Genomic DNA, 19,877 nt, shown 5'->3' on the forward strand with positions numbered 1-19,877 from the left:
GGGACTCATCTCTTACACAGCAGGAAATAGCAAAGTGATTGTTGTCTCTGGTCCAGCAAAATTACTCAATTGCCTTGGAGCCTTGCCCTGTGTGTCACTGTGGGACAGATTAGAGAAGTTTGACCTTCCCCAAGGGGATATACGATCTCTCTGTAAAGTCAGTTGGCTAGGAGTTAAAAACTGAGTAAAATCCACTGGGGGGAAAAAGGATTTAATATTACTTAGATCCTGAAGGAAAACGAAGATGGGTATGGCTACTCCTAGGCTTTGTTAAGGAGAAGGTTTTTATTGTAGATATGAGGGAGAGTGTGGCGCGCCCCTGACCAGCAGGGGAAGAAAGACCACCGACACGAGGATTCTTCTCTGATCACGCTTTAATGAAGCACTGCTTGGTTGAGGGAGAGCTGGAAGTGAGGGGCCCCGAGCTGGGAGGAGTGGCGGCTTATATGCAGGTTGAAAAGATGTTCCCCCCTAACAGGACACTAGTCAGGCTAGGATTGGTGTAAAGCTGTTGCTAGGCAAACTAAGGCAAGACTCGCGCCAAAAATAGAATTGCTTATCTTGTTTACCACGCTTCTCAGCGCCATCTTGTAATGGCGGATCTCAAACACGTGTGGATCCCCACAGGAGAGTACAGCAAGAGGCATCTGGAAGGGTCCAGGCTGAACCAGGCCATGAGAGAAAAGGTTGGGGTTGAGGAAGAGAGGAAGAGAGGGGGTCAGAAGAGAGAATAGGCAGACCAAGAAAGGAGCCTAGGACCAAGAGAGTGGATGACTGAAATGACTGGTTTATAGAGGAAGGAGAAGCTGGGCAGAGGAATCTGCTGGAGAAGATTAAGGTAGGGGACGTAGTGAGAAGTACCGGCAGGAACCACAGGTATGGTGTGAGCCTTGTCCTGGGTTTCTTAGGGAATTGACAGATCTTTGTGACAAACACTAAGAAGTCTATCTTTTAAACAACTGGAACTGTGAGGGAAGGAAGCTTTGTTGGAACAACTTAAAGTAAAGGGGAAAGAAGCCAGTTCCCAGAGCCGTTACTGTCATCCTCACAACCCCAGACTGTTAATACTTAGAAATTATATGTATGTATTTGCTGGGTCAGGGAGACATGTGTGCCAAAGCACTCATTAGCGGTCAGAGGCAACTGTGGACTCTGCCTTCTCTTTCCACCGTGTGGGTTACAGGGCTCAAGTGGTCAGGCTTGGTGCCAAGTGCCTCCACCTGCTGGGCTATCTCCCTGCCCACTGCCACGACTTTTGGGGAACCTGCAGATGCTGTCCATCAAGCAACTCCTCCTTTCTGCTGGCTCCGGCTGCTTTAAGTGCCCACAGCTGCTTGAAGGGCTTGGTTTCAGCAGCACAATCTGCAAGGGGAGATTTCCAGAAGGTCACAGAAACCGTAGCAGTCCTTGCATAGCTCCTAGAGAAACCGCCTCCTCTGTTCCAGAGCAAGGCCACTATGGTGACAGCCTAAAGAGACTTAGGACAGCTACCATTGCTCCAGAGGGTTAGGTAAGCTGTCCCCGTTCTCATTGTCAGCATGTCCAAGTCCAGGAGACCTTGTTCCTGGGCACTGTTCCCTGGTGCTACAGCAGAGACCTCAGTAAAGCCCTGTCTGGGTTCCTTTATGTCTATGCCTGTGGCCTTTTATCAAGGAGAGGTAAGCTGGGCTAGTTGCAGGAAGAGCAGACAGCACCAGGGCTGATAGCCAAGCACACTGTCTGGGTTTTTACTGCTATGACAAAAACACCATGACCAAAAGCCAGTTGGGGAGGAGAGGGTTTGTTTTGCTTACGCTTCCAGGTACCAGCCCATCACTGGGGGAAGTCAGGTCAGAAAATCAAGTAGGTCAGGAACCGGTATCCACTTCCCCAGTGCTGGGATTATGTGTGCATCACCACGCCCCACTTCTTTCTGTGGTTTCTAGCTTTTGAACTCAGCATGGCAAGCACTCCACTGACTGAGCAATTTCTCTGGACCTCTACTATCTTTACAATTACTATTGTTGCCATAGAAACCAAATGTCAGTCATTTGAATTCTCAGTCTTGCCTTCCACCTTGACTTTATTCTATTGGTTAGTGTGGTCTGATGCCATCACGTGTGTGTGTGTGTGTGTGTGTGTGTGTGTGTGTGTGTGTAACACTTAATAAATATCTCAAAAACCTGATTGTCATTGTCCTTGAGAGAAAGAAAAAGAGAGCAATAAGATGCAAAAGAAGAAAGAATAATTCCATTATAATTGCAATATTTTATGTCTTTTATTAAAAAAATAAAGCTTGAAACAAATATGACAATGAGTCAGCACTTCAAAATTCTATGTGGCAAAACTCTATTTTGTATAGTCTTCAAATCCCCCACTCACTATACATCAACATTCACTATGACTATGAAATGTTTATCCAGGATACAGGTTGATAAAAACTGAGAAAGTGATTCATAAAGCCATTACATTCATAAGTAAAAACACACACAAGGCAAGATCCCATCAAGTATTACATGGTACAGAACCTAGAGTCATAAAAAGCAAAAGCTGGGTACTCCCTTTGGCATCAATTTCCCTTCCTCGGAGTCAAATACTGCTACCAATTTTTAAGGTACATTTCCAAAAATCCTTAATGCGTCTACAAGCAATGACTCAACTCTGGAAGCGTAGGATAGACATGGTTTTGAGTGATGCTTTGTTAACAATACAAAACATCTTAGAGATGGTCCCACACAAATGTGATGAAGATCTCACCTTTTCTGGCTTCACGATATGATGGATGTTGTGACAGTCTGCAAATTACTCCCTCCAAGCCATCTGAATCAACATTACCATTATTCTGTATTCTGCTACTAGAAGCAAAACTCTATACTTCCACCCAGAAATCTTTACACATGTGTAAGTTCTCTGTGTAGAGTAAGTTCCTTAGAGAAGAATCTCAAGCTAAATTTATAAGCATTCAGGCTTCTCATGGTCATTGCTAGATCCTTCTGGAAGGAAGTACAATACACGGAAGTATTTCCCACTAACCGGCACGTCATCACTCCTGCTGGTTATGCCACACTCCTGCCACCAGAAGCAATCACTCTGTGTGTAGGAACTATTTACACTCCTGTGCCCTTTCCCCTATCACATTCTTTGTCCTACTTTCTTTTGATCTTGGAAATTTTCTGTTATGTATAGAAAAGAAATTTTTGAAGCAAGGTCTCACTATGCAACCCTGTCTGGCCTGGAACTCACTATATTAACCAAACTGGCCTCAAACTCTCAGAGATCCACCTGCCTCTGCCTCCTGAGTGTTGGGATTAAACTACCATGTATAGGAACTTTAGAGGGGGAAAGAAAATAAATTATGGCCTTTGCTGCCAGCATTTCCCCAGAATATTGTTTTTTGACCCTTTTGTCTTTCTGTTGTTGTTATTTGTTTTTTTAGACAGGGTTTCTCTGTGTAGCCCTGACTGTGCTGGAACTCACTTTGTAGACCAGGCTGGCCTTGGACTCATAGAGATTCACCCGCCTCAGCCTCCCATGTGCTGGAATTCAAGGTGTGCACCACAATATCTTCCAAACACACACACAATTAAGAGAGAGAAAAAGATCTCAATGCCAGCTAATTACCCTAGTCTCTCTTGCTACTATCTGAATTCTTCACACTTGTAATCGAGGAGATTACATGACTTGGCAGGTGGCTGTACAGGAAATGTTTTGCTGTTTAAATGTTTAGATCAAAGAGTTTCAAATCACCTAGAGACCAGCCCTATCTAATTGAAGACTGGTGTCTTCTTATTGAAGCACAGCCTTTATAATATACAGATGGGCTCTTGCCCTGGAAGCCAGGCAGAGCAGAACATTGTAAAAAATGTCTGTCTCCGACCCCACTGGAATGATCCCAAAAACTATGCTTCTTTCCATGCCTGAAAATTGGTGAACACCAGCCAACACGATGTGATTCCCCGGAGTATCCAACTCCTCCCTGACCTGCACTGCTACACTGATCTGAGACATGGTCCTCCTCCTCAATGCTAGGAGAATCTTTTCTTTAAATTTTACTACATCTTTGGCTTTGCTGCAAAGAATAGCAACATCCCTGGGGTAATAGCCAGACACCCAGAGACACCGGCACTTCTCTGCTACAAAGGTTGCCATCTGCTCCAAATTCATGGAATCAGTTTCCTCTAAACTGCCTGTGACACTTGGAGTCAATTCAAGTTCTTGGCCCATGTTCAGGGCTTCTGGGGGGACATTTGGGGGAGGGTTGTCTCTGATTTTCTGCATTATCTCCTGTAGGTAATTGACTATGTTGTCTCCGTTGCGGAGCATCCTAGTGAGCTTCAAAACCGGCTCCTGGTGCTGGAGTTCAGGGAGGCCGCTGCAGCACAAGTGGTTGGTCTGAAAATAATCCAGAAAGATACAGAGAACTCCTGGGCCATCTCTCCCTCTCTGGATGATGGCTTTTGCCTTTGCATACCAGTCCCCATCTTCAGTTCGGAAATGCTGAGCTTCATCCACAACAATGTGTCTAATGTTAGCGAAGGTGTCTCTCATGAAGGCTGTCCGTGTCACTGCCTGGCAGATGTTCTTCCTGCTAAAAGTGTAAGAAACACAGTCGGGTTTCTTCAGCCAAGAGAAGTAAGTCAACCTAAACTATAGTTACAGTCCCTGAACATGGTTACTACAATCCAGAGCTTAGCCTGTGAATGCCACACCCACTAAAATTGCCCAACAGAAAGAAACGAAGGGAGTCAGGCTACATACCTCACAAACCTCTTCAAAGACGGGTTCTCACAGATGTAGAGAATGTCGTCAGCTTGACATCTGAACACATTCCTAATCTTCTCCATGATCCTGAGGGCCAGAGTGGTCTTCCCTGATCCAGGTGTGCCGTGAACAAACAGCTCTCTGTTCTTGCAAAGATCCGTTAAAAGCAGCTGGTACTGCTGGTCTGTGAGTAGCATCACCACCTCGGAGTTAAACTCTTCGCTTAGGAAGGATCTGAACCCTAACGAGACGATCACAAGGGATTGCAACAGAGCTTCCATCTGCTGCACGCTTGTGAAGTTATAGGATTCAGGGTAAATGGGCATTTCTAAGTTGGCCCTTACTGTTTGATTGGGACCCAGCTGCAAGGCCAAGGGAATGACGCCTAGTCTCCCAGTGTATCCGCCCATGTTCACCAGCTTCTGCTTCAGGGTCCGGGAGACAGTCATAGAATACCACCTGTACCCCAGATCCCACTTGTTGCAAATGGTGTACAGGATTGGGACATTGTTTGGGGAAACCAGAAGAGCATCACAGATGACACCCTGCTTCTTTTGAAGACCCAGGTCCACAGCCCAGCTGTGGGAGAAAATCAGTACCCCTTGAGAGAAAGAGCGCATTTCCGTGTTTATTAAGTTTCTGAGTCCTCTGTGCTCTGAGATGAGGTCCTTGTAGAGCCATTCTGGAGTATATGTAATCCTGTCGGATGACACTAGGCAAGGAAAAAAATTCAAATAAGTTAGAGACTCACAGGACAAGCTAATAATCACAATTACTGTGGGAATCTTTCTGGAATAAGCACTCTGACACCAATGAAAGGGGAAGAGAGGAAATGTCACCAGGGCAGCTCCTGAAAACCTTCAGATCCCAGGTCTAATCCATATGTGCATTTTATACTCTAAAATTACAAGGTGGACTAGGCAAGCAAGCAAGATTTTACAGAAGGGTACAGGGCTGTCAACAGGATTTTAAGAGCCATGACCTGTGTTTCAGCTATTTCTCCAGGTCATTCTGTTTCAGGTAGTAAGCAAAGTCCTCCTTGGCAAACAAGCAGTTCAAGCAGTGCCTTAAGTAAATCACTAAAAGAATTGATAAACCAGTATCTAATAATTGGTCTTTTCTACCTTAGTCTACTTCATCATTATATGATGTAGATCCTGCCAGCCTTTGGGCCCTACCATGTGTCAAGGATCAGTTTTAAGTTAGTAATAAAAAGATAAGCCATCCTGTGTCTGGGGAAGCCGGTAACCAGTTGTGATAGACACAAACAACTCTGAGTACAAAGTAGCAAAGGCAGCAAGAAAGAGCCTCAATAGCACTGTGTGAACATTAGTAAAAAAAAAAAAAAAAAACAGTTTAGCAAAAAAAAAAAAAAGACAATTGCAAGTCTTTACAAGTCTTTATGGAAAAGACACAGCTCAGCTGAGCCTCGGAGGGTGCCATCTAGTTAGCCAGCAAAAGGTGTGGGACTAGAGAGATAATAAAAAGAGAAACATGAGCTAGGAATTTTGACACATGTGTTTAATCCCAGGACTCAGGAGACAGAGGCAAGCAGATCTCTGTTGAGTTACAGGCCAACCAGGGCCACATAGTAAGACTGCCTATAAAAAGTAGAAGCCTGTATAAACGTGGAGGCAGCAAACACCACGGCTCAGTCAGATAACTTCACCCAGTTTGTGTTTCCAGAAGAGAGAGACAAAGAGAGGGGGATGGTGGTAGAGGGAAAGCATTCAGGAGCCGTCTGGACACTTGGCAGAAGCCACATGCTGACCGGCTTAGGGAGCAGAGCAACACTTGCCACGGGTTAGGAGTTAGGGCAGTTTGGTTACAGGAGAGGCAGCATGAAGGAGGTTTCCATTGTGAATGATGGAACTATTTTGTGTGTTGACTGTGATGGCGGCTACACAGAATGATGGGTGTGCCAACATCCCAAATTTACCACAAAAATGTCTACCTCGAGAGGTTAATTCTGATTTTTAAAAGTCTTTAAGAAGATTTTTGTATGTTGTATATATGAGTATATATAAAGATGCAAGACACCTATAAAAACTTTTTGGATGTATACTATTAATAAATGATGTATACCTACTGGGTACATATTATATGTATATGCGTCTCTTAGAATCTGGGGTGTTATAAACCCTGACTGGAATCTAACACAAACTATAAATACACTTCAAAAAAATCAAATTCACACTTGGAAGGCAGAGGTAGGTGGATCTCTGTGAGTTCAAGGCCAGTCTGGTCTACATAGTGAGTTCCAGGACAGCCAGGACTACATAGTGAGACCCTGTCTAAAAACAAAAACAGAAATTAAAAAAAAATAAAATTCAAACCAAAATTTGTGTTTCAAATTCAAGGTACAAAGTAGAACCAAGGTTGCGTTCATATTTCTGTGTCTGACAGAATGCACAATGAACACTCCAAGAGATAGAATTTTGAACAATTAATTTTTTCCTTTTTCTTTAAAAAAAAGATTTGTTTATTTTTTATGTACATGGGTATTTTGTCTGCATGAATGTCTGTGTACTGTGTGTATATAGTGCCTGCAGAGGCCAGAAGGTGGCATCTGATCTCTCAGCGCAGGAGTTTCCAATGTTTGTTAGCCTTTGTGTGGGTGCTGGGAATCAAATCCGGGTCCCTATAGGAGCAGCAAGTGCTCTTAACTGCTAAGCTGTCTTTCCAGACTCTGAGCCATTAATTTTTAAGGTGCTTACACACAGCAATATGCAGATTCTAAAGAAAAATGGAAGGTTGTCATAACAGGAGATACATCCTGGTGATGCTTAGTTAACTGGATACACAGACAGCTTGGATGCACCAATAAAGTACGTCTGGGCTGAGAGAAATACTAGACTGGACCCAGTAGTATCCTGCTACATTTTTTTCTACTGTTATTTTAATTTGACATTGTGTTTGAAATAATTAACCAATGAACTAAAGAAATAAAAGATCATAAATACAGGAAAAGTTACTCAGAATTATCTTTTCTCTTTGAATTAATACATTTATTAAGTAAGAATTTAATAAAACCATAAGCTTTTCCTGAATATGGGCAGATCACCATAAGAAACCATAAAAGAACACACTCTAAAAATGACATTAACTTATAAAATAACAATGTTATAAAGCTTTGAAGTGATTGGGACATATGCCACATTTCATTGATTGTAAATGTACTTCAATGTTTCACTAGTCACATATCTAATAGTTTAATTAGCAATATTGTCTTTCAAGGTTAATAAAATGATAGTAGGTTGTTAAGCAAATGTAAGAGAGAAGTTGTGTGTAGTCAACTAGGCAATCCATGTTGAACTATGAAAAAAATTCTATTGTAAAATTGACAATTATTTCCAAATCTGCTCACTAATTACATATATTGGCTATCAAAATAATATCAGATTCTTCTCTTTTTGATATAACAAAATGCTTCTAAGATTCTAGAAGAAAATCACCATGGTAAGACCACATTGATGAACATGGGTCTGGGCATATATTTTGGATTGCACTTTGGCAATGTTCATCTAAATGAATAAACAATCATTACTGTTCAGAATTTATCCTTAGAACACATTGATTATTTATAGAAAATGTGTATCATACTTCTTAAAATAGAAAAGGTGCCAGGCTTGTGGCACATGCCTTTAATTGTGAGTTCTACACCAGCCTGGTCTACAAAGTGAGTTGCAGGTCAGCCAGGGCTATACAGAAAAACCCTGTCTTGAATAACCCCAATATCTGTCTCTGAGTTTTTATTAATCATGCTTCACCCATTTTCACTGCTATGTTCCATTCTGTAACTATTTTGCAATATACTTACCCATTGTGGTAGCAGTTGTAAGCCATCATGTGGGTTCTGGGAATCAAACCAGGGTCCTCTGAAAGAGCAGCCAGTGCTTTTTCCTGCTAAGTCATAGCTCCAACCCCTTTATAAACTTCCCCATGAGTGGTTTTATATGGACATAAAAATCAAGGGTTTTTTTTTCTTTAAATATAAAAACAATCAACATGTCCTTTGGTGGCCAGAGATGACAATTACCTGGAAAGTAATCCTTCTGCAATTCTTCCACACTTTTCAAACTCTTATGTATGTACACAGTCTTGCTGCGGGGTGTGGTGTGTACAGTCCTCCTCGAGACGACCATCTGAGGAAAACTGGAAAGATCTGAGAAAACAAGAAACAAGAGTTGATTATACAGAGGGCAGATCCTGCTTCTTAGCTGAGCCATGTTAACTCAAAGCTGGGATCTGCAGGTATTTGCATTTCCAGCACAGATCGAATGGAAACCAAACCCAGGTCCTCTGCAAGAACCACCCATGCGCTTAACCTCGGAGCCGCCTCTCCAAATCCTTAATATTTACTCATATTGAAATATAATCTTTTATATTTTGAGAATGCTATTTTAAGTATATGTGAGTAGAAGATGAGAAGGTCGGTGGGGGTAGAGTGCTATGCAGTTCTGAAATGGACCCTTTTGTTTGTTTGTTTTGTTACTTTTGAAGTTACCATTGGCTTTCTCTCATCTAATTTTTTTTTTTATTTTTCCTTGTCCAAAGCTTATGCCTGTCACATCCCTGCTCTCTTGCCTACCATTTATGGTTATCATACTGTGCGTCCTGAAATGGGAAAATGGGAAAATTGTGGTCTGTTCATGAAAAACTCAAAGAAAGGATTAAGAATAATTTTTGTGGGTTGGGAGATGGCCCAGCACTTAAGAGAACTGACTATTCTTCCAGAGGACCCAGGTTCTGTTCCCAGCACCCACATGGCAGCTCATAACCATCAGTAACTCCAGATTCAGTGGATCCAATGCCCTCTTCTGGCCTCCACAGGCACTGCACATGCATGTTGCACAGCTATCATGCAGGTAAAGTATCTATATATGTAAAATAAAATTATTTTTTTTATAAGAGTGCTTTAAACATGGGAAGAGAAAACTGTCAGGAAGTTAGAAAAGACGGAGCTCTTGGTGTGGAAAGGGGATTTGCTGAATAATTAAATACAAGCTGGTCATCAGAAAGGAAGAGGTTTCACCACACACGTGAAGCCAGCAGTGCCAAGCATGGTGATTAACATCTGTCGTCCAGCATGCTTGAAGGCTGCAGCAGGAGGGTGTTGAGTCTGAGGCCAGCCTAGGCTACCCTGCCTCAATTAAACAAGAAAAGAAAGAATGTCAAATAGAAGTAACTAGTTCAGATTGCCCCTGCACCAGCAACTAGCGGGACTGCCATTGTGATGAACACAGAGTATTCAAGATGAGCAGTCAGGGGGAAGAACAGTGGCCCAACATCTGTAGGAATCAATCTCTTTCCTCAAATACCAAAGAATTACACATCTCCTTTTTCTTTCTGCCCTCCCACCCCCCGGCAAGCATTCTAATATTTCAGTCTTGTTCCCCGACCTGAGTCGGTTTCTATCATCCAAGCTGCCCAGTCCTTCGTGGCTAGCTGCTTCATCTGATTGTCCTTCATCTCCCAGGAGTCAGGCACCTTGGCAAACGCTGCACAGCAGAATTGTCCCACCTTGATTGCACAGACGTACCCACGGAGAGCCCCCTTATCATACACTTCAAGGACGTTGATGTCATATTGCACTTTATGGACTTGTGAGCAGAAGTGGTGGACGGGCATCTTCCTGATGCAGCCATCAATAGTGGTCCGCAAGGTGGAAGGAGTTACCTTTTCCTTTTCACATCCAATGACTTGACGAGTCTCATCATGCACACCAAAAAACACATACCCTCCTTCAGAATTGGCAAGTGCAGAAACACACTTGGGGAGTTTCTCTTTAATGCCCTGGGAAAGGTCCATGGAGAACATTTGAAATTCAACGTGTGGGGACTCTGTAAACCTGAGCGTTTCCAGGTACTGAAGCTGCTGTCTACCAAAGAAATCAGAAGCTAAGATCGCCTGATCATCAACCGGAGGTTCCTGTGGATTTAATAAGTTGGGATCATCAACATTCCCACAAGCCTGAACCTTTCTTCGGAGGAATAATAGGGCTTCTAGAGAATCCATGACCTCAGTAGATGTCCCATGTCTATGGTACAGATTGGAACACAAGGTGGCGAGCCGCACACCTGAGGCTGCCACATTCCACGAGTTCACAAACATTAAAAAGAATCTTCCCTGCAGCATCTCATCTACATGGTTTATGAACAATGGCGGCAGGTCCAGGCCCACTCCGTCACTCTCGTAATTGTAGTCTTCATTCTCAATCTCAACCTTGACCACGCCCCCACCAGAATTCAGCAGAGCACACACTGCTTGCAAGATGGCCTCATTCTGTCTCATCTGCTGTGCAGAGTCCATTCCCGCCCTTTGCCTAACCCCAAGGGTGGCTTTTCCTCCATCTATGATATATTCAGCAAAGCTCAATTCCAGACTTGCCAGGATACTCATCTTCTCAGCCGTTAGTTGAAATGTTTTTCCTGAAAGGGGGAAAGGTAGAACCATTAGGACAGGACGAGAATGAGGAAGCGGGGAAGCAGATAGAAGGACACCTTTCTGAAACTGGCCCCCTATCCCTACACAGCCTGAGGCCAGCTTCATGAAAGAAGCTAAGTCTGTGAGATGCCCATTTTCACCGTAGAACTGATCACAGGGCACTATTCTTTCCAATTTTGCTTTCCTTTTTCAATTTTAGTATGTGTGTGTTGTGTGTGTGTGTGTGTGTGTGTGTGTGTATACATATGTCACAACACATGCATGTGGAGGTCAGAGGACAGCTCTCTCAGGAGTCAGTTCTCTCCTACCTTATGGAATCTGGGGGTAGAACTCAGGTTGCCAGGCCTATGGGCAAGCACCTCTACTCACTGAACCATCTGCGAGGCTCACTGTGATTTGGGGAACTATTTTGGTCAAGTTCTCTGAGTGGCAGCCTCTCGGGTCATTTGCAAAACCCAGGAAATTTTCTGGTAGTACTTGTGGGCTTCAGGTAGGAAGCTTCCTTAGCCAAATGCAATCTCTGCTGTATACTGATTTTTGACATTTTTCTTGGTTCTTTGCCTCTGTCCACTGATTGAGAATGGGGGATTTTTAAGTATATTTTCTTAATCCAATCAATTTTGTTAGTTATTTGTCATCATTGCTATTGAACAGATCATTTTGAATCCTCTGGTCCAGATGTTTTCCACTGTATCATAAAGTAACACACACATACACACACATATTCACACACAGAGATAGACACTGCATGCCCACATACAGAGTATCCATGCAATGCAAATTTGATCAGGGAGTTTGAAACAGAATGCTTACAGCTATACCTGGAAGAATTTGGAGTTCTCTAAATAAATCATAAAGAAAATCAGGGACTATTTGGAACAATAAGGACATCCATTTGATGTATACTCTAAACATTTAAGAAACAGGTTTTCCTAGCCGGGAAGTGGTGGCACACACCTTTAATCCCAGCACCCGAGAGGCAGAGGTAGGCAGATCTCTGTGAGTTCGAGGCTAGCCTGGTCTACAAGAGCTAGTTCCAGGACAAGCACCAAAGCTATACAAACAAAGCTATAACCCTGTTTCAAAAAAAACAAAACAAAAATAAAGAAAGAAAGGAAGGAAGGAAGGAAGGAAGGAAGGAAGGAAGGAAGGAAGGAAGGAAGGAAGGAAGGGGAAGGGAAGGGGAAGGGGAAGGGGAAGGGGAAGGAGAAGGAGAAGGAGAAGGAGAAGGAGAAGAAGAAGAAGAAGAAGAAGAAGAAGAAGAAGAAGAAGAAGAAGAAGAAGAAGAAGAAGAAGAAGAAGAAGAAGAAGAAGAAGAAGAAGAAAGTTTTCTAGATGAGCGGGGTATTTAGACTTACAACACCCTGAAGAGCTGTCAATCAGTGGGATGAATAAGAAGTAGCCCTCCACATGCATCTCATGTCTCCAGCCTTTCACCCCAGACCCTACAATTTGCGAACCCTCAAGAGACTGTAAACCAGATAGATGACTTTTTGAATCAAGGCTAAAATCTCATGACAAAAAAAAAAAACTCAGGATAGATAAATAACCATACCTGGTTTTATTAGTGACCTATGATTATTTGTCTAAACGGACACCAGTTTAGAGAGAACTGCAAATTCATTGATCTGTAAAGTCAGTTCTGCCCTGCAAATCTCATTGTTATGAGCAACACAAAAAAGAGAATGGGATAAAAAGGAATAAGCTGGTCCTAGCAAGGACTCCACAAAACAAGAACCACTAACAAAACTCAGGTACCAAACTGAAAGTAGATAGCTGCGAACTCAATACAAAGAAAAAGAATTCAGAGTCAGTGCCTGCTCACTACATCAGTGCAGAACCAACAGTTTCTAGCAATAATGTACAAGAGGCTCTATGGGTATTCACAGGTCAAAGAGGCGCTATGGGTACTCACCTGGCCAAAGGGGCGCTGTGAGTATTCACCTGGCCAAGGGGCGCTGTGGGCACTCACCTGGCCAAAGGCTGGGATCTCGAGCTACAAGTAGTGGCACAGCGTCTTGCTGGGACCTCTCAGGAACTGTGGATACAAGTTAATAAGAGCACTCACTTGAGAACATAGTGATGGTTCTGCACTCACTGTAATAAGGGATTTGGCCACCATCACTTGCATTGGCTAGAACCCAAAGACAGGCAGGGGAGTGGGAAAGCCTGCTAAGGAACCACAAAGGAAGGCTTGGGTGTGGTCTGACTGAGATTGCTGTCGGTGGGGAAAGAGGCAAGCTGCTAGAAATGGATCGTCCTTCATGATTAGTTTGGGGAACATTACTGGTTTTCTGAGTTGGAAGTGGAGGAAAAATTAGGGAAGTTGTCAATTATTACCCAACCAGCTTTTGAACAATCGGGGATTGTGGTCTAGTTGCTACAGAGTGTAGTCAAAATTGTATTTTCTCTCCCTCTCTTTCTCCTCCGTGTGTGTGTGTGTGTGTGTGTGTGTGTGTGTGTGTGTGTGTGTGTGTGTCAATATTCTTCCCATAGTTTGGGCAGACATTTCATATAAATGACATTAAATGCATACTATAGAAAGAAAGGGATGAAAAGATTACTCAGTGAAAGAATACTGACTACTCTTCCAGAGACCTAGTTCAAATCCCAGCCCCACATGGTGGCTAACAACAGTCTGTAACTCCTGTTCCAGTAGATCTTGTACCCTCTTCTGACTTCCAAGGGCACTAATACACATGGTGAACTGGCATGCAGGCAGGTCAAACTTCCAGACATATAAAATAAGTCTTTTTAAAAGTTATTTATTCATTTGGTTGGTTGGGGTTTGTTGTTGTTGTTGTTGTTGTTGTTTTCAGACAGAATTTCTCTGTGTAACAGCCCTGGCTGTTCTGGAACTTGCTTTGTAGACCAGGCTGGTCTCAAACTCACAAGAATCTGCCTCCAGAGTGCTGAGACTAAAGGTGTGTGTCACCACAACCCGGCTTTTTTTTTTTTACCTTATGTACCTGGGTGTTTGGTCCACATGTATGTGTGTGTGTGTGCCTAGTACCTGCGGAGGCCAGAAGAGGAAGTAGAATCCTTGAAACTAGAGTTACTGATGGTTATGAACCACCATGTGGGAGCTAGGAATCAATCAAAGTCATCTGGAAGAGTAGTCAGTGTTCTTAATTGCTGAGCCACCTCCCTAGCCCCAAACAAATAAATCATTTTTTAAAAATAGGAAAGAGGGCTAGGATCCCCCCAAACCCAGACCCATCTAGCTGCTATCCAAACTACTAGCCACACCTCACCCCCAAACCCGCCTATCCTCCTGCAACCTTGGTGGAACTCTGAAACACAGCTTGCTACAATACTGAGGGGACTTAAGAGGGACCAAGAGCTTGCTACAACACTGAGGTGGGGGGCAATCTTGACTTGCCCTGTAGTCAGACTGATGAATATCTTAAATATCTCCATAGAACCTACATCCAGCAACTGATGGAAGCAGAGGCAGAGACCCACATCAGAGCACTGGACTGAGCTCCCAAAGTCCAGTTGCAGAGTGGGAGGAATGAGAATATGAAAAAGGAGGTCAAGACCACGATGGGTTCACCCACTGAAACAGTTTGCCTGAGCTAATGAGAGCTCACCAACTCCAGTTGGACTGGGAAGGAACAGGCATAGGACCAAACTAGTCCCTCTGAATGTGGTTGACAGTTGCATGGCTGGGGCAAACTGAGGGACCACTGGCAGTGGCATCAGGATTTATTTCTGCTGCATGTACTGGTTTTTTCGGATCCTATTCTCTTTGGATGTATACCTTGCTCAGCGTAGATATAGTAGGGAGGGCCTTCGACCTTCCACAAGATAATGTGCCTTATCCTCCCTGAGGATTAGATGGGGGTAGGGTGGGAGGATGTGTGAAGGGAATGGGAGGAGGGGAGGGAGTGGGAACTTGGATTGGTATTTTTTAAATCTAATAAATAAATTTAAAAAACAGTTTAAAAGTCAAATTGAATTAAAGGACTAAAATATGTCATATAATAAAAAAAATAGAAAAGAAAGCCAGACAGTAGTAGTGCATACCTTTAATCCCAGCACTCAGGGAGGCAGAGGAAGACAGATCTCTGAGTTCAAGGTCAGCCTGGTCTACAAAGTCAATTCCAGGACAGTCAAGGTTACACAGAAAAACCCTGTCTCAACAACAAAAAAAAAAAGAATGAATGAATGAATGAATGAAAGAAAGAAAAGAAAAACAACATACTGAACTATAAGAATTTCCCTTCTTGAAAGATATTGTTGAGAATGAAAATATAAGTACTTGGATGAAAGAAGATATTTGCAAATTATTTTTCTGATGAAGAATTTGTATCTAAATTACATTCAAAAGATGCAAAAGACAATAAGAAAACAGGAGCTAGCCAGGATATGGCACAGCACTTACCTTGCATATGGGAGGCCCCTGAGTTTGTTCTTAGAAACCACCAGAAACCAAAACAAAGCCAGAAAACGGGAAGGTAGGCTTGGTAACAACCTTGGTGACCTGAACCCCCATGCTTAGTGGAGGTAGGATTTCTAGGCTGGACTGGGACATATAGCTAGACCTTGTCTAAAGAAAGAAAGGGGGTGAGGAGAAAGATGGATGGGAGAAAGGGAGGAAAAGTGGGAGGGAGGGAGGGAGGGAGGGAGGGAGGGAGGGAGGGAGGGAGGGAGGAAGGGAGGGAGGGGAGAAAAGAAGGAAGAAACCCCGTTTTACAATGGATAAAGGAGATTCTAGAGAGATGGCTCGGTGGCTGCTTTCCAGCCGACCTGGGTTGGGATTCAGTAATGCCTCAATAAATCTAAGACTATGTGCATAAATTATCTTGAAGACATAAATTTAAAATATTTCTTGGGATATCATGAGTTCAAAACCCACCAGGAAATTCATGAGTCTACTGATTTTTTTTTCTATAGAAACTAAATCTATGATTTAAAAAAAATCAATGGCTCTAATTCTGCATACTGCACTTTGAGACATTTTTTAAAGACGGGGTCTCGCTATGCAGCCCTGGCTGACCTAGAACTTACCACACGGACCAAACTCACAGAGATCCACCTGCATCTGTCTCTCCAGTGCTGGGATTAAGGGAGTAGGTCTCATCACTTTAAGACTTTGGAACTTTTAGATGCCTCCAATTTTTGTTTCCTGTTCTCTTGTTTGTTGTGAGTTTAGACTTCTCAGACCCTCCTCAGCTATAATCTACTGTGGAGAAAGAGCTGTTCTCCCTTACAGATACTTAAGAGCAGGATGGAATCGCCTCAAGGAATTTGGGAGTAGTTTTTTTCTGTTGGGTTTTGTTTCACATTGTCACTAACAAAGTAATCCTCCAAGATACCAGGGCTTCTGAGACAGTTGTTTGGACCCAACAGGGACTACTGAAAGTCCTCCCACCAAGATAATTCGGAAATGGATTTCCGCTTTCTAGTGGGCACAATTCCGATCGGCCAGGAAAGCACGTGGTCACGTCACTCTCTTCTTTTGTTTGCACAAAGATAGTAAAACTCAGCACAAGCTTTTAAATGCCTTTTGGCGTTTAAACCCTTCCTTCTGACTCAGGATGATGTCACACTAAGCATTTAAACCCTTCCTTCTGGCGCAGGATGCTGTGGCACTAAGCAGCTGCTCTGGTATTGATGGAGCCACAGGACCCGTTAGTTCCCCTCTGCCTGCCCCGCATACACACATCCAGGGAGAGGGAGAGGGGAGAGAGAGAGACAGAGACAGAGACAGAGAGATCAGTTTCTATTTCTCATCTTTTGGGTAGGGAGGGCCAGGCGACTTTTCAAAGACTGCACCCACTTCCTCTTAGGGGCTTGCCCCTGATCCACCAGCCACCACCTCACCCAACCCTTCAGAAAAGGACCTGAGAAACTACTACAAAAATCTCCATCTCTCCCCTCCCTTCCTCTCTCACTTCTGCTTTCAGAACCACCCCGTGTTAAAGGGATTCAGAATCACGTCAGAGTCAGGAAATCACACTCTGCGGACCTGCCTACTGAATTCTACTTAACCCATTGTCATCAGTGCTGGGCGGGGAGCTTAGAGGCTGCTCTGGTGACACACCCGACACTATCTCTCCCCTCCCCGGGACAGAACCTCACTTGGCCTTCTTCCTCAGGACTCCCGGGTACCAGATTCAGACGTTTGCCCTCGAGTGCAGCAAGAACAGGTCTTATAAAACTGGTTTTGGGACGGTTTGGGCTCCCCTTCCCAAGCCTCCCAGCTCCGAGCCACCCAGTGGGAAGAGAACTCTGGAATTCCAGGCGCCCTCCCCTGACTTCACACAACCTCCGAGGGGCTAGTGGAGCGACCCCGATGACCCTGGATTTTAGGAAAACTTGTGCAAGGAACCGCGGGGGACCCGTTACCGGCCAATGTCTGTCCTCCGCAGCGCGTCTGTCTCCTGGCGTCAGAGCTGAAGTCTCCGCGTTCCAGAGTGGAGACCTCTACCCTTCAGGCTCTTGTCCTTATATCAGCTGAGCGTGCTGACATCGCACGGGGTGGGGCACTGTGTAAAAAACACCCCTGTTCAATTGGACGAGGAAACCCCCCGTGCAGCCAACAACCTTGGTTAACTTTAAGAAAAAAGGGAAGGACTATTTTTTTTTCTTATTTTTCACTTCGAAGGGGCGTTTATAGTTCCTACCACCACTCGGGGAAGGAAATCTGATGTAGTCCTATGTCCCCCTAGTCCTCCCCGACCCCTGGGCCTTCTCGGGACACTCGACTCCACTGTTCCAGGTTCCCTCTCCTCTCGGAAGTTCCTCGGTTTTTGCTGGAATTGCCACATCAGGGGCTTCACCTCTCCAAGCGACTGCGATCCTCAGGGAGGAGGGAGGAGGTGATGGAGGCATCGGGAAGAAGTCAAGGCAAAAAAATCAAATTTCTCCTTTGTCTCTACTTTCCCCAAACATTCGAGGTTGTTGATTCCTCCGCTTTTTTCTGCAGGCGCTCTGCCCTCCAGTCACTGGCTCCTGCGGGACACGTTGGCTCGTGGGCCGGGAGCGGGACATTCTAGTTCACAAGGATCCAGAGCGGGATATGCTGCAACTGGGGAGGCGGTGGACGACGCCTGGTGCAGCCAAGATCTCCTGATCCTGTGACACTCGGAACTCCTAAAGCGTTCGCTCGCTCTGGTCCTGACTCCAACTGTCGCCTCTTCTGCTCTCCATGCACTTCTTAATATTCTGACGAGCATGTATTTCTCTTCTTACAAGTCAGGCATGCACTACCCGGTCAGCCCTGGAACCCCTGTAGCCAAGGGAAGTCTCTCCTCCCTCCTCCCCTTCTCTCCCCAACAGACTAAAGAGGCAAGATAAAGAAAGTTGCGGGGCGAGGGGGGGAGTAGGTGGGGGGATTGTCAAAGAGACTTAAAGCTACTGATAATCCCTCTATTAATTAGGGATTCAGCTGCCAGCACTTTCCCTCCTTCCCCAGTCTGGAGGCTGCAGTCAGTCAGTCCTGGTCCATGAAAAAAACTCAAGGGTGTCTCAGAGAGATTGATGTTGGGATTCTGTGGCATCGTGACTAATGAGGCCTTTGGGGGTGGGGGCACTTCGGGGAAAACACCCTTTCATAGCAGCCAGGAGATAGATAGAGCCTGATCAGGCCTTTTACATTTTTCTTTTGGAAATACAAATAACTAATTTATTATATTCCCTTTTAAGCAAAAATGCATCTCCCACTTTCCCTATATGTGTGTGTTGTACATGTGTGTACAGCTACGCATGCACACGCATGTGTTTATACATGTAGGCCAGAGGACCTCTCATTTGTCATTCTGTAAGCATCATTTACCTTGTGTTCTGAGGCAGACCCTTTCATTGGCCTGGAACTCACCGAGCAGGCTAAGATGGCTAGCCAGCAAGCCCCAGGGCTCTGAGTGATGGCGTCTAGGGTTGCAACTCAGATCTGAGCCAGACGTCTTTACCTCTCCTGACAACAAGTTAAAAGTAAAATTTTCAGAAACATGTTTATGATGTTCCTTACAAGGCTTACCAAAGTAGAATAAAACCTTATGCGAACAAGTTCAAGCAGGAGAATTTTGACATTCTAGTTACATTCGTTTAAATGAACAGTACGTCCCATAGGTAGTAGAAGGGAGAATTAGCTCTGCTTCCTGACCCTCAGAGCACCAAGATTAGGGTCCAAGAGTGTCCTGACATTTTTTTCTGTCCCAGTGGGTAGATGTCTTGCTGAGGGAGCTAAGTCCCGCCCAATACTTGATTTGCTCCCGAGGGTACAAGGAAACGAAAGTGACTTGGAGTTTTCTTTCTGCCCTTCCCCCTCAGACTGCAATCATCCGGGCAGAAGCAAAAATATTCTAGAGAGTGCCTGCCCCCTGGGTTGTCAGACCACAAAGGCAGTGGACACCGAGGACTCCGAAATTGCCTGGAGAATCTCACACTAGAAAAGGGGAAAGGCTGGTGGTAGCCAGAGGAGGAATTTGACTCTCAGGGAGAGATTTCACACAGTTCTGACACGTCAGACCTCTTTCAGATCGTGATGGAGCCCAGACAATGACTGATCAATTTACTAGCAAGACCACACCCTGACCAGAACTACTTAATTATGCACACCCTTTGCCTCTGTTTAAGCCTAAGCCGCCTGTCAGCCAGTGTCTGGAAGAAGGACTTGTGGTCATTGGGCCTCTGTATTTGTTCCTTTTCCCAGTGTGGCCACAGTGAGAAAATTTCTCTGCTTG

At 44.4% G+C, this 19,877-nt stretch overlaps 1 protein-coding gene across 4 annotated transcripts; it reads right to left on the minus strand.

The window, feature by feature from the left end:
- Positions 1–2,232: 2,232 nt before the first annotated feature.
- LOC146893224 (schlafen family member 5-like) lies at positions 2,233–18,417 on the minus strand. Of its 4 annotated transcripts, none has more exons than XM_085695556.2 (6): positions 17,542–18,417; positions 13,160–13,225; positions 10,143–11,171; positions 8,780–8,905; positions 4,738–5,452; positions 2,233–4,564 (listed from the first exon to the last, which is right to left on the minus strand). In XM_085695556.2, the coding sequence occupies exons 3-6, from the start codon at positions 11,140–11,142 to the stop codon at positions 3,766–3,768; spliced, it is 2,640 nt and encodes an 879-aa protein (XP_085551682.2). In that variant the 5' UTR covers positions 11,143–11,171; positions 13,160–13,225; positions 17,542–18,417; the 3' UTR covers positions 2,233–3,765. The 4 variants fall into 4 exon arrangements, with proteins under 4 accessions (XP_085551682.2, XP_085551680.2, XP_085551683.2 ...); XM_085695554.2 differs by having other exon boundaries at positions 2,233–4,567; positions 17,542–18,415; XM_085695557.2 differs by lacking the exon at positions 17,542–18,417 and adding an exon at positions 15,217–15,323 and having other exon boundaries at positions 2,233–4,567.
- Positions 18,418–19,877: the final 1,460 nt, after the last annotated feature.

The sequence above is a fragment of the Myodes glareolus genome, chromosome 9 (assembly GCF_982192425.1).
Source record: "Myodes glareolus chromosome 9, mMyoGla1.1, whole genome shotgun sequence".
NCBI classification, from domain to species: Eukaryota; Metazoa; Chordata; class Mammalia; order Rodentia; family Cricetidae; genus Myodes; species Myodes glareolus.